General features: G+C 44.5%; 1 protein-coding gene across 1 annotated transcript in view; it reads right to left on the minus strand.

The window, feature by feature from the left end:
* Positions 1-12,189, minus strand: part of Cacna1b (calcium voltage-gated channel subunit alpha1 B) — a 162,940-nt gene that overhangs the window by 89,173 nt on the left and 61,578 nt on the right. The window contains exons 13-15 of the mRNA XM_051184754.1: positions 10,944-11,056; positions 8,549-8,680; positions 8,255-8,327 (exon numbers count right to left, since the gene is read on the minus strand). Of these exons, the coding sequence (XP_051040711.1) occupies positions 8,255-8,327; positions 8,549-8,680; positions 10,944-11,056 (318 nt within the window). The remainder of the gene's footprint in view (positions 1-8,254; positions 8,328-8,548; positions 8,681-10,943; positions 11,057-12,189) is intronic.

Consider the following 12,189-nt stretch of genomic DNA (forward strand, 5'->3'; position numbering starts at 1 on the left):
GAAAAGTTGTTCTCCCCTGAAATGTCCTGCTTCTGCTATCAAGTGTTCCTTGAATAATATACAAAATGAATTTATAGTTAACAGGCTCAGGGCCAGAAGCACAAAGGCAGTGTCCAGATCTTTTCTTTTCTTCTTAAGCCAAGTTAAGTAATTTCTGTTTTCTTGGGGGAAAAAAAATGTATGCTTCATCTACTTTTCAAATCTGTTGGCTAAAAGCTGCCATTAAATATGGGGATTTCAAAAAAAAAACTTTTTCTTAATTATTAATCCCATTAAAGTATATAACTTGTTTGCTTTTAGATTTTGTTCATTGCATTTGAGGTTTAAATTTCATACTGGAGAGATGGCTTGGCAGTTTAGAACATTTGTTGCTCTTGAAGAAGACCCAAGTTCAATTCCCACCACCCACACGGTGGTTCACAACCAACCATTTGTCAGATTCCTTGGCACTCCAAAGCCATCTTTCTAACCCCTAATTAAGTAACACTTTAAGCAAAAACTATTTCACAGTACTCATATACATACCAAACAGATTAAGAAATTAAACATTAGTGGCTGGAGAGATGGCTTAGTAGTTAAAGCCCTTGCTGCTCTTGGAGAGGACTGAAGTTCAGTTCCCACCATCCACATCCGCAGTTCACAACTGCCTGGAACTCCAACTCCCCTCCTCTGACTTCTGTGAGCATTCACACTCACACATACCCACACAGTGATAGACACATACACATAAATTAAAATATTTTTTAAGTTTTTAAAATAAAAGTAAACATCCAAAGAGGATGAAGTCTCTTGATGGGGCTCAGTAATTTTGTTCCTCCCCCCACCAGTTACACAGTTTCCTGACTTTGGTGTTTATTGCCTCATGAAAGCTTCTTCTACTCAACATACAATACTGTATAACAACATCAAATCACCCTGAAACGTGTTTGTTCTGCTCTAAAGTACATGTGTGAGACATGTCCATGCTGACACATCTGGTCCTAGGACAACTGTTTTCCCCGGTTCCACACCACACACTCCTTATACAGTTCCTACATGATGAGCACGCCAATGATCTGGTCCTGTCATGACAGCTGGTGCTGCTAAGCCACCTGGAACACATCTGTACACCTAAGCAGGAGCACAGCTAGCACAGGAAGGGTTTCACGGGATGTTAGGAAATCACTGTCCAGCATGACTTTAACCACCCACCATCAGCACACGGGGGCTCTAAAAGCCCCATCTTTTCCAAACGCTGATGCAAGAGTTCTTAATGAAGGATGGTCACTGGGGTTTAATTTGCATCTCCCTGGATACAGCAAAAGTGACTACAGTTTTACTAGCTTTTTTCCTAGTTTATTCACCAGGCCTTCCTTTCATGTCACTGGTCTATACCTTAGCCCTCTCCTACTACAGCGTCTTTTCTTTTGATTTATAAGTGTTTTCAATACATTTTAGAAACTAATCCTTGCTATTTGCCAACACTAGGAAGATCTCTTTGGCTATGGACTTTTACAGGTATTTTAATGGTGTCTTCCAATGCACAGACACTTATTTTTATATAATCAGATTGGTTGATCATTGCTATTTTGCTGTGTGTTTATATTTTCTTTAATACCTTCCCTGCCTTTAGTTAATAATATGATATTTATGTGTACTCTGAAATTTTAGGTTTGTTTATTTTTCATACCAGGTAAATGTAGAGATCCTGCTTATGCTTTTTCAATTTTCAAATCCATTATTAGCATGTGTGAGACAGAGGAGGAGAGGAAGGGGGCATATGCATGCTGTGGTGTACATGTGGAGGAGGGGGCATGTGCATGCTGCAGTGTACATGTGGAGGAGGGGGCACATGTGTGCTGTGATGTACATGTGGAGGAGGGACATGTGTGTGCTGCCGTATACATGTGGAGGACACAGGGCAGATTTGGTCAATGAATTCTTTCCTTCTAACTTTATGTGAGACCTAGGAATTGAACTTACATTGTCAGGCTTGCACAGCAAGTGCTCTTACCCAATGGGCCATCTCTCCAGCCCAGTTTCATGCTCCTCTGTATGGCTAGCCAACTTATCCATGCCACATGCAATGGCAGCACATACATTTTATTTTGAATGAGTACTTTCCTTAATTGTCAACTCTAAACAAATCTTCAATTTCATTTTTTCTTATTCTACTGCACTAAGGCTGCTAATACTAGTATAATCTGCTGGAATTTCACACACCTGTCTCTTCACCCTATCAGATGTGCTTTGTCTCATGTTCCAATACCTTAAATAACATTATGAGTCACATTCAAGGACTCCCTAACATTAAACTGTCTTGTATTCTAGGAAAAAATGTGAGTTATTTACACAGACATTTTTTATTTTGTTCCTTATTATTTTATGATTCTGTTTTACCTTTTTTTGGGGGGGTGGTATCTTTGTTATACAGCCCAGGCTTGCCTCAAACTCATAATTATCACATCTCACCCTCCTGAATACTAGAATTACACATATGAGCAACCACGCCTAGTTTCTGTAGACAAGTTAAAGTGTGCCTAGGCGTGACTCATTTCTTTCTTCTGGATTTTTGAGCCTCTGTTTGTGATCAAGACACATGTTTTTCTTGTCTCATATTATCCTCATTTAGTATGTCGTATCAATGATAACTTAACCTCATAAAATGAGTGAGGAACTTATATATTCTCTGTATTCCACAGACTAGCAATAAGTATTTAGGAGAATTCCTGTATAAAGCCATCTTAACTTTCTGGCTTTGGTCTGGAGCGGCCCAGGCCTCCTATTTCTTCTCAGGTCAGGGTACTTTTTCTCCTTAATGGGCATCAGAAGAGCTTTCAGTCGCCACTGGCAGTCCTAGAGGACATTCTGGTCCTCCCTCATGCTCTAATTCTGAGTCACAGAATTCTGGGCTCTGAGAGAGACTGTACCCCTATATTTCAAAGTTACTTTCCATGATCTTCCAGTATCTGTCACTCATGAAACAGCCATCAGAAGAGTTGTCTTTTTGTATGAAATGTTATTCGAGGGCAGCTCCTAGGATGAGGTCTTCTGCATTGTAGTATGCTTCAGTCTAGAATTACTCTTCACTCCGTTCAGCCTCTGTGAACACATGTTCTCCGAGTCTGCCCAGAACTGACCATTTCCCTCTCTTTTTATTCATTTCCTTTTGAAGTTTCTGGAATTGAACTCAGGGTTGATGCATGCTAGGCAAAAATCTCAGTCACTAAGCTGCACCCATAGCCCCTCTGATCTCCAAGCCTAGCACATGGAATGCATAAATCCCCTTGTTTCCTGCTACAGTCAGCTCGGCATCTCTCTCTTTCAAACTCAGCTGCCCACCATCCCGTAGACAGTGTCCAGAGTGCAGTCTACCCACATTTTTTACTTTAATTGTTAGAGCTTTAATGTCTAGAATTTCTACTTAGTTCTTATTCTTTGATTTAGATGTTTTTCCTCAGTTTGGGGATTGTGAGAGTTCTTCCTTTATCCTTAAACTCAGCCCAGAACCAGGCGCACTTGCTCTGTTATTCCCTTTCCTTTAAAAGCAGTCTCGCCAAGATCTCCCAAGCTCTTGGTTAGGTAGGATAAACATAGTAAAAATGGCAATCTTACCAAAAGCAATCTACAGATTCAATGCAATCTCCATTAAAATCCCACCACAACTCTTCACCAACCTTGAAAGGATAATAATCAACTTTATATGGAAAAACAAAAGACCCAGGATAGCCAAAACAACCCTATACAATAAAAGAATGTCAGGAGGCATCACCATTCCTGACTTTAAGCTCTACTACAGAGCTATAGTTCTGAAAACAGCCTGGTATTGGCATAAAAATAGACAGGTAGACCAATGGAATCGAATTGAAAATCCTGATATTAATCCACGCACCTATGAACACCTGATTTTCGATAAAACAGCTAAAATTATACAATGGGGCAAAGACAGCATCTTCAACAAATGGTGCTGGCACAATTGGATGAGGGTGTGTAGAAGACTGCAGATAGACCCATGTCTGTCGCCATGCACAAAACTCAAGTCCAAATGGATCAAAGACCTCAACATCAATCCAGCCACATTGAACCTCTTAGAAGAGAAAGTAGGAGGTACCCTTGAACAAATTGGTATAGGAGACCGCTTCTTGAACATAACTCCAGGGGCACAGACACTGAAAGAAACAACTAATAAATGGGACCTCTTCAAACTTAGAAGCTTCTGTAAGGCAAAGGACACAGTTGACAAGACCAAACGGCAGCCCACTGACTAGGAAAAGATTTTCACTAATCCTATATCCGACAAAGGGCTGATCTCCAAAATACACAAAGAACTTGGGAAACTAGTCAACAAAACACCAAATAACCCTATTAGAAAATGGGGTACAGAACTGAAGAAAGAATTCTCAATGGAGGAAATCAAAAAGGCTGAAAGACACTTAAGAAAATGCTCCACATCCTTAGCTATCAGGGAAATGCAAATCAAAACAACTTTGAGATACCATCTTACCCCTGCCAGAATGGCTAAAATTAGAAACACCAGTGATGACTTACGTTGGAGAAGATGTGGAGAAAGTGGAACACTCCTCCACTGCTGGTGGGAGTGCAAACTCATACAGCCATTTTGGAGATCAGTATGGCGGTTCCTCAGGCAAATGGGAATTAGTTTACCACAGGACCCGGCAATCCCCCTCTTAGGCATATACCCAAAGGATTCTTACCCATGCAACAAAGACATGTGCTTAACTATGTTCATAGCAGCATTATTTGTAATAGCAAGAACCTGGAAGCAACCTAGATGCCCCTCAATTGAAGAATGGTTAATGAAGATGTGGCACATCTACACAATGGAATACTACTCTGCAGAAAAAAATAATGGTATCTTGAAATTCGCAGGCAAGTGGATGGCACTTGAAGAAACCATCCTGAATGAGGTAACCCAGTCACAAAAAGAGGAACACAGTATGTACTCACTCATATATGGATTTTAGAACTAGATCAAATGATCACCAGCCTATAATTCACATCACCAGAGGAACTAGGATACAAGGTGTATTCTAAGAGATTCATATAAAGTACCTCACAGAACTGGGAAGGGACAAGTCCCCCAGAGTTCAGGTGAAGTGGGGGAGGACAGCGAATGGAGAGAGAATTAGGAGAAAATGAGGGGGAGGAGAGGAAGGCATGTGCGACCAGGAGGATTGAGCCTGGTTAGGAATGGAAGATAGGAGAGAGAGAGAGACAGAGACAGAGAGAGAGAACATAAAAGAGGGAGCCAATATTGGTTTGAAGATAAAGTTGAACACAAAGAAAGGTCGAGAGAACTACAAGACTGCTCCCAACTAACAATCTCAGCTTCCGTGGAAAGGCTATCATAAATGCCCTTCCCGGAGAGTGAGATCAACAACTAACTTCTCCATGGAGCCCTCAACTAATGCCTGTTGAAAATAGGAGCAAACACCCATACATAAACACTGAGTCGAACTAGAACCCAGAAGCACATGGAGAGGACAAGACCATGCGGCAGAAGCTCATAGAGACAGCTTACCTGAACAAGGAGGAGCTAAGGGCCACTAGACTGATAGCTGGGAAGCCAGCAGGGGACTGACTCGGGCCCCCCTGAATATGGGTCTCAGCCAGAAGGTCTGAGCAGTCTAAGAGACCTCAGACAGTGGAGCCAGGATGTATCCCTGGTGCACAAAAGGACTTTGCAAACATATCCCCCATGGAGGGATAACTGCCTTATTCTAGAGACAGGAGAGAAGCCCTAGTCCCTACTTCACAGGACCTGTCACATCTACATGACCCCAACTGGATGGCATTCCCCTACATATGGAATTGTGGTGGGGGGTGGGAGGGGAGGGTTTTAGAGTGCATGTGAGAGGGCAGAGAGGGTAAAAGGGAGGGAAGGAAGGAGGGAGGGCTGGAGAGGAGGGAGGGAAGGAGGGAAAGGGAACTGGGATAGACATGTAAAATAATAAATTTAAAAAAAAAATGCTTTGACTCCAAAATTTAACTTGAAGAACAAGTTACTGGGGAAAAGGATTTCTATTTTTGTTTCCACAGAAAATGAAAAGATGTGGATTCCTTCCAGACTAATGTGGTTTGATCACGCCAGACCGCCTGAAACAGAGTACAAGCTGATCCTACATTCAAAACAGCTGGACAAAACAGCCCTACAGACTACAGCTAGGATATCTGAATCTTCTTCGAATCCCCCAAGATAGCGCCCCTTACCAGCTGGAAGTAGTTTGGAAAGAACGACGCCCAAATTCCCAAATATTGTGTATAAATGTTTGTTTTCATTTAATTGGACTTTGTTATATAAAATTAAATAAAAAAATTATTAAAAAAAAAAAATAAAAGCAGTCTCGCCTCCCAACTGAGGGTGCTGCCCCCTAGGGTGTCAGTGTTCCACAGTGTTTAATTTGCTGGCCCCCATGAGCAAATCAAAGGATTTTTTGCTCACTCCTTTGTACCCTCCCATCCACACTTCTATCCTAGTCCAGAGGCAGGCTCTCCCATCCTGGATTGAGGACTCTAGTTCAAAGACATCCTGTTGAGGACAGGTTGGCCTGTCAACATCTCTGGCCTCCTCCAGTAATCGGTGCACACAACACTGATGAATGGTACCCAAATGCTCTGCTGCTGTGCTCAGAGCAGAAGGTACGTGAGGATACACTAATTAGTGTTTGTCAGCTTGAACCTCCACTAAGGAAAAGCCTTCATCAGATTGATCTGAGTGGCATTTTCTCTATCAATGACTGATGGGGGAGGTCCTATCCCACTCTGTCCAGGTGGTCCCGGGAGCTATAGGAAAGGTAGTTGACCATGAGACTGAAAACAAAGCAGGCACAGTTTTCCTCCATGGCTTCTATCTTTGCTCTTACCCCGACTCAGTGATGGACTGTGACATGGAAGTATAAGCCAAATAAACCCTTGGTTTTAGTGATAGTGTTTATCATAGCAACAGAAAATAAACTAGAGCAGAGGTCTAGTCAGAGCCCTTGGGACAAAGAGAACCAGTTCTTCTAGCTGTGCCCCCACTATGCTTAGTTCCTTGCTGGCAACAAACACAAAAAGCAGAGTCACAATAAGCACATTGCCCACCATGATCTGGAGCCACACCAGAGCTCCCACTGGGTAGAACCTGTCAAAACCTGATTGCTTACAGGGCCCTCTAACCTGGCCTCCAAACCCTTGGGTTGGGTCAATGGCAGCTCTGTCAACATGCTCGCTGCAGGCCTTGGGATGTGGTTCTCCTAGCTTTCCTCCTTGGTACCTGGGTACCTCAGACCCATGAACCATACGAAGAAGCTCTCCCTCCCATCATGAGCAAATACTCCCCAAGTACACACAATGTACTCTGCAAGAACCCAGGCTAGATCAACATTCTTCTGTCTCTAGAAGTTGGCAGGCCCTATCCCACACTAGAGGCTCAAACTCTGAAAGCCGCTGACCTGCTAGCAAGCCAAAGTACCTTCCTGGATATGCGTGAGAGAAAGGGAGCCCATGGAAAAAGGACAGGGACATTGGAATCCAAGGACAGGGCCAGGATATGAATCCCAGGATGAAACCACTCTCTTAGCAGGTCACTGATTGGGTTTAGATCATCAAGGAAATGTCCTCCCTCTGGGGGGGGCGGGGAGCAAAGGCTCTTCCACACATGTGGCCTCAGCTCTGAGCTTAGCTCAGCCTCTTTACAGGCCAAGAGCTAAGCCAAATCCCATCCAGCCTGTCAGTTTCCCTCCAAGCAGTTCTCATGACAGGCTGGTAGCTCATTCTGTACTGGACTGGCAGCATTAGAAGACTAACTATCAAAGGAAAAAGTATACAACCACAAGTACCCAAAATGAAACTATCTAAGAGAGGAGGTGATCACTTGAGCCAACAAAGGCCCCATCAAATAGACAATAATCCCACAGCCATGGCTTTTCAGGGGGCATTGGTACGCACATATTCCAGAATGAAAGAGAATAGGGGGGCATTGTACCTGAGACCCTACAGGAGAAGTTCAGGAAGAGCTTTGGTTTTGTTCTGAGGATCAAAAACAAGTGGTTTCAGGCTTTAGAGCTAATAAACTGGTGGTCGGTCATGAACACACACTCAAGAAAGCTTCACTCACCCCCGCCCCAGATTGGCCACACACCTTCCCTTGACACCCAGACCCAGGACTCATCTTTTGTTATGTAGTTATGTTTAAATATGGACTCCTAACTTCACTAACTCTTTCCTAGCTCCTGGGGGAGATGAGAACCACAGAGAGAGCAAAAAGCCTCACCTGAAAGACAGTGAGGATGGCAGCAGGGAAGGTATCGAAATTGGTGGTCGGGGTCTCATCTTGAAAGTTGAACCTGAAAGAAAAGAGAAGTCTTGAGCAGAACAAATCCCATCAGGAGCCAGGGGACCAGTCCCTTGACATCAGCATGCTCCATCCAGGTGCTCTTGGTGTTCTCATCCCTATTGGAGGATCTTTGGGAAGGAGGCAGGTGGAATAGGCCTGGGGTAGCAGTATCTGTTCTGAGCTCTGCCTCCCCAGGGGCCCTGGCCTGCCCTCCTACTCCTGGCTACTTACTGTCCCCCAAACAGCTGCATCCCCAACAGAGCGAAGACCACAATGAAGAGGAAAAGCAGGAAGAGGAGGCTGATGATGGACTTCATGGAATTGAGGAGGGATACCACCAGGTTCCTCAGGGAGTTCCAATACCTGTCAGGCAGGAAGGACGGCTGAAGCCTTGCTGGGCTACCACAGCACTGCATCACACTCATCCAGGCTCCCTGTATTCCAGCTGAGCCCCAGCTCACACATGAAGCAAACATCTCTCCAGGAATCAAACCCATAGTCCTGGACCCTCAATCCAGCCATGTGATAGCAACAGCAGACTCAAGTGACTGTAGTGCTGGACTCACCCGCAATCCCATACTGCACCATTCTCCTTAAATCACTGCCTGTTAGGTGGCCAGGTCCAAATCCATACTTCACACTCCCCAACCTCTAGCTCAGTGGTTCTCAACCTTCTAATGCTGCAACCCTTTAAAGGTTCCTCATGCTATGGTGACTCGCAACCGTATAATTATTTTCAATGTAGTTTTGTTACTGTTATGAATTATAATGTAAATACATGTGTTTTCTGATGGTCTTAGGTGACCCTTGTGAAAGGGTCACAGTTTGAGAACTGCTGCTCTAGCTCCTTCACCACCCAAGGTTCAATCAGCCAGCCAAGTTATGGCTGACCTGGTGTTTCTTAAGGCCCTTTTCACCACACTCCTTGAAGAGAAAATATGACTCCCTGATTCATACCCAATCTCCATGGCATACAGAGCCATCTATACCTGTAATGACATTGCTGCTGAGTGATAGCTCCAATTGTCATCCTAGCCTCTAGACTGTTTCTCCCAAGAGCCTTCAGCCTTCCCCCAGGGACAGACACCATCAGCCCCTGCACCTTTGCAATACTATTCTGTCACCGTAGCATAGGGGATGAAGGACAGCAGAACAGATGCCTGTGCTCACCCTCTTAAGGGTTTCTTGGGGGCTCTGCTGCACTCTCCCACCCCTGTCCCCATGTGAGGAGCCCAGGCATCCTCCACAGCTTCTCTTACAAGTAACACAAGTGATTCAGGAGTATCTGAAAACTCATGAAGGGTCCAGCCTTCTGGCCTGGAAAGGGTCAGCCTGCCTCAGGAACAAGGATCACTAACCTCCTTGGGAGGACCTGAAGGCCCAAGACTTGGGTAAGGGCATTTTTTTTTTCTGGAGCTTCTCTTACCAGCACCCCACAGGTGCTCCAGGAAGACAGAAGACAGGTCAGAGGACATGCTCAGCACATTTGTGAACCTAACTGAACAGAATTCCTGCACCAAGCCTCTTGTTCATGCATCTCTGTCCTCAGTTAGGAGTTGGAATTTAAAATAGGAAGGGACTAACAGAACTCCAGTCTACCTACGTAATGCATGGGCTCAGTGTCAATAGTTTTGGCACCACAGCTACTGGGACACATGGACTTCTGAAACAGAGAAAGCACAGCCCATGCCAGCCCCTGCTACTGATAAGACCACTGTGGAGAGGGTCCTCCCTCTCCCCCTCCTTCTACCTGCATGGTAAGCAGAGGGTCTCAGCCACACGCTTTATCTCACATCTTCCTGGGCTCCAGTCTCCTCATGGACAAATGAAACAACTTTCTTCCAGAGTTAAGATTTATGTGGAATGGAACTAAAAATGGAGTCTTATTACTATCATAATTACCAAAGCTGGAATCAGGAGGGTGGAGAAATCCATCCTGGGAAAAGGTGCCATATAGGCATGGCTGCCATGAGGTAAGGGCCAAGGCTACCCACCCTCTGCACACTGGGTGGGCAAACCTGGGACAGGACAATGGGGACATTTCTGAGAACTTCTGCTTTCCTTTATTTTTATTAGCATGTATTTGTAAAGCCATTTTCTTTCAAATGTATTGTAATTTTTTGTCACATTCACCCCTCACACTCTCTAGCTACTTTCCTTCCTTCCACCAGATGGTCCTGTTTCTATTTTGACGTTGTATGTGTAGAACACATAAATGAGAAAAAACATACAATACATGTCTTTCTGAATCTGACTTATTCAGTATACTTAATATGGTGACCTCTAGTTATATCCTTTTTTAAAAAAAATCCTGGTTTCTCTCTTCATTATAAAGTCCCCTTTGAAGAATTGGAAGATAGGACTGGTAGCTCCAAGAGGAGTTGGTATAAAATTGCATGTGGGACAAATGATAAAGAGAACCAGGAAAATGACCATAGCACTGTGGACAGTGGGGACAGCCCTAAAGACGCCCTAAGGCCCAAAGGCTCCTGCCATCATAGTCCCTGTATGTGTTAAGCCCGTAAGCTACAGCATAAGCTTCCAGATACCATTCATCCCCACATAATCCAGCCTCACATGTGGCCTCCATCCATTTCCCCCAACAAGGAGCACAGAGATGACATACTTTGTGACTTTGAAAATCCTCAGTAGTCGGAGAGCCCGTAGCACACTGATTCCAAAGGAGGTTCCCGGTTTGATGGCAGCCCAGACTACTTCAAAGATACTCCCCACAATCACCTGAAACAGACAGCATCAACACAGGGCACATCTGTACCTGGACACATGTGCATACATGGATGAAACCGACAAACACATGGACATGTCCTAGCATGTGCACTGGTGTAGCTGCATCTCTTAGTAAACACCTGCCCTACCTCCTGTTTCACTAGCATGTGTGTTACAGGGGTTTGGTACCCAGAGAATGTTGCATAAGCCACAGATACCGTGGTGTCTATCTTGGTGTTCTGGGCTCTTCTTCCCAAATCACCCAACAAACGGCTGCAATAACATTCTAGTAGCCTGTGGAAGCACTTGGGCGGGTCACCAGAAACACTACTTGTGGCAGGTGACCAGGAGCAGAGCTTGTGGCTGGCTGGGCAGCGAGCCTGGTCAACAGCCTCAAGATGAGCCTGGAGTGAATTCTCTAAACCCAGATGAACCTGGGGTAATGTGAGACCTCATTAGAGACTGTGCCAGAGGCATTCAGGTGGGTCACACTAGACTTTGTCACTCACAGACACAGTGAGGCATTAATTGTTTATTGCTTTAAGCCACTCACGATTGAGATAATGTCTCCAAGCAGGAAAAATCAGCATGGGTTTTAGAAACAGAGTAGGGCACTGTTGTGATAAAACAAAACAGTAGTAGTAGTTTTGGAGTCAGTGAAAATGTAAAGTGTCCTGGACACTGGGGACACTGCCCACCAAGAACACAAGGAATATCTTGTAGACAACCAGAGGTGATGTGCCATGGCCCCCTGGTAAGACATCTGGCCACATTGCTGCCTGCAGATGTGGGAAGAGTATAAAATGAGTTCAATAGACTGTGAGGTAAAATCTGCTCTGGAGATTTCCAAGCCAAGCTCTATGGAACTGCCTGGACTGTTTCTACTTAGGTCAAATGTAAAAGGCAAGATTAATCAACAGAAGGGAGCCAGGATCTGCTGGTTCAGCAAATGCCCAGCCTTTCCAAATAACAAATGGTGCCAACATTGAGAAAGGGCATGGTTTAAAGATGATTCCAAGAGTAACACCATGACTTCCATTTGGATCTGAAAAGAGCTAAAGGCAGTTCTGATAAGGAAATCAAATCCTAACTCCCAACTTGGTTAGTGTGTGCCTCCCAGGCCAGTTGGAAGGGAGTCAGGGGGA

Source organism: Phodopus roborovskii, unplaced genomic scaffold, assembly GCF_943737965.1.
Source record: "Phodopus roborovskii unplaced genomic scaffold, PHOROB, whole genome shotgun sequence".
Classification (NCBI taxonomy): Eukaryota; Metazoa; Chordata; class Mammalia; order Rodentia; family Cricetidae; genus Phodopus; species Phodopus roborovskii.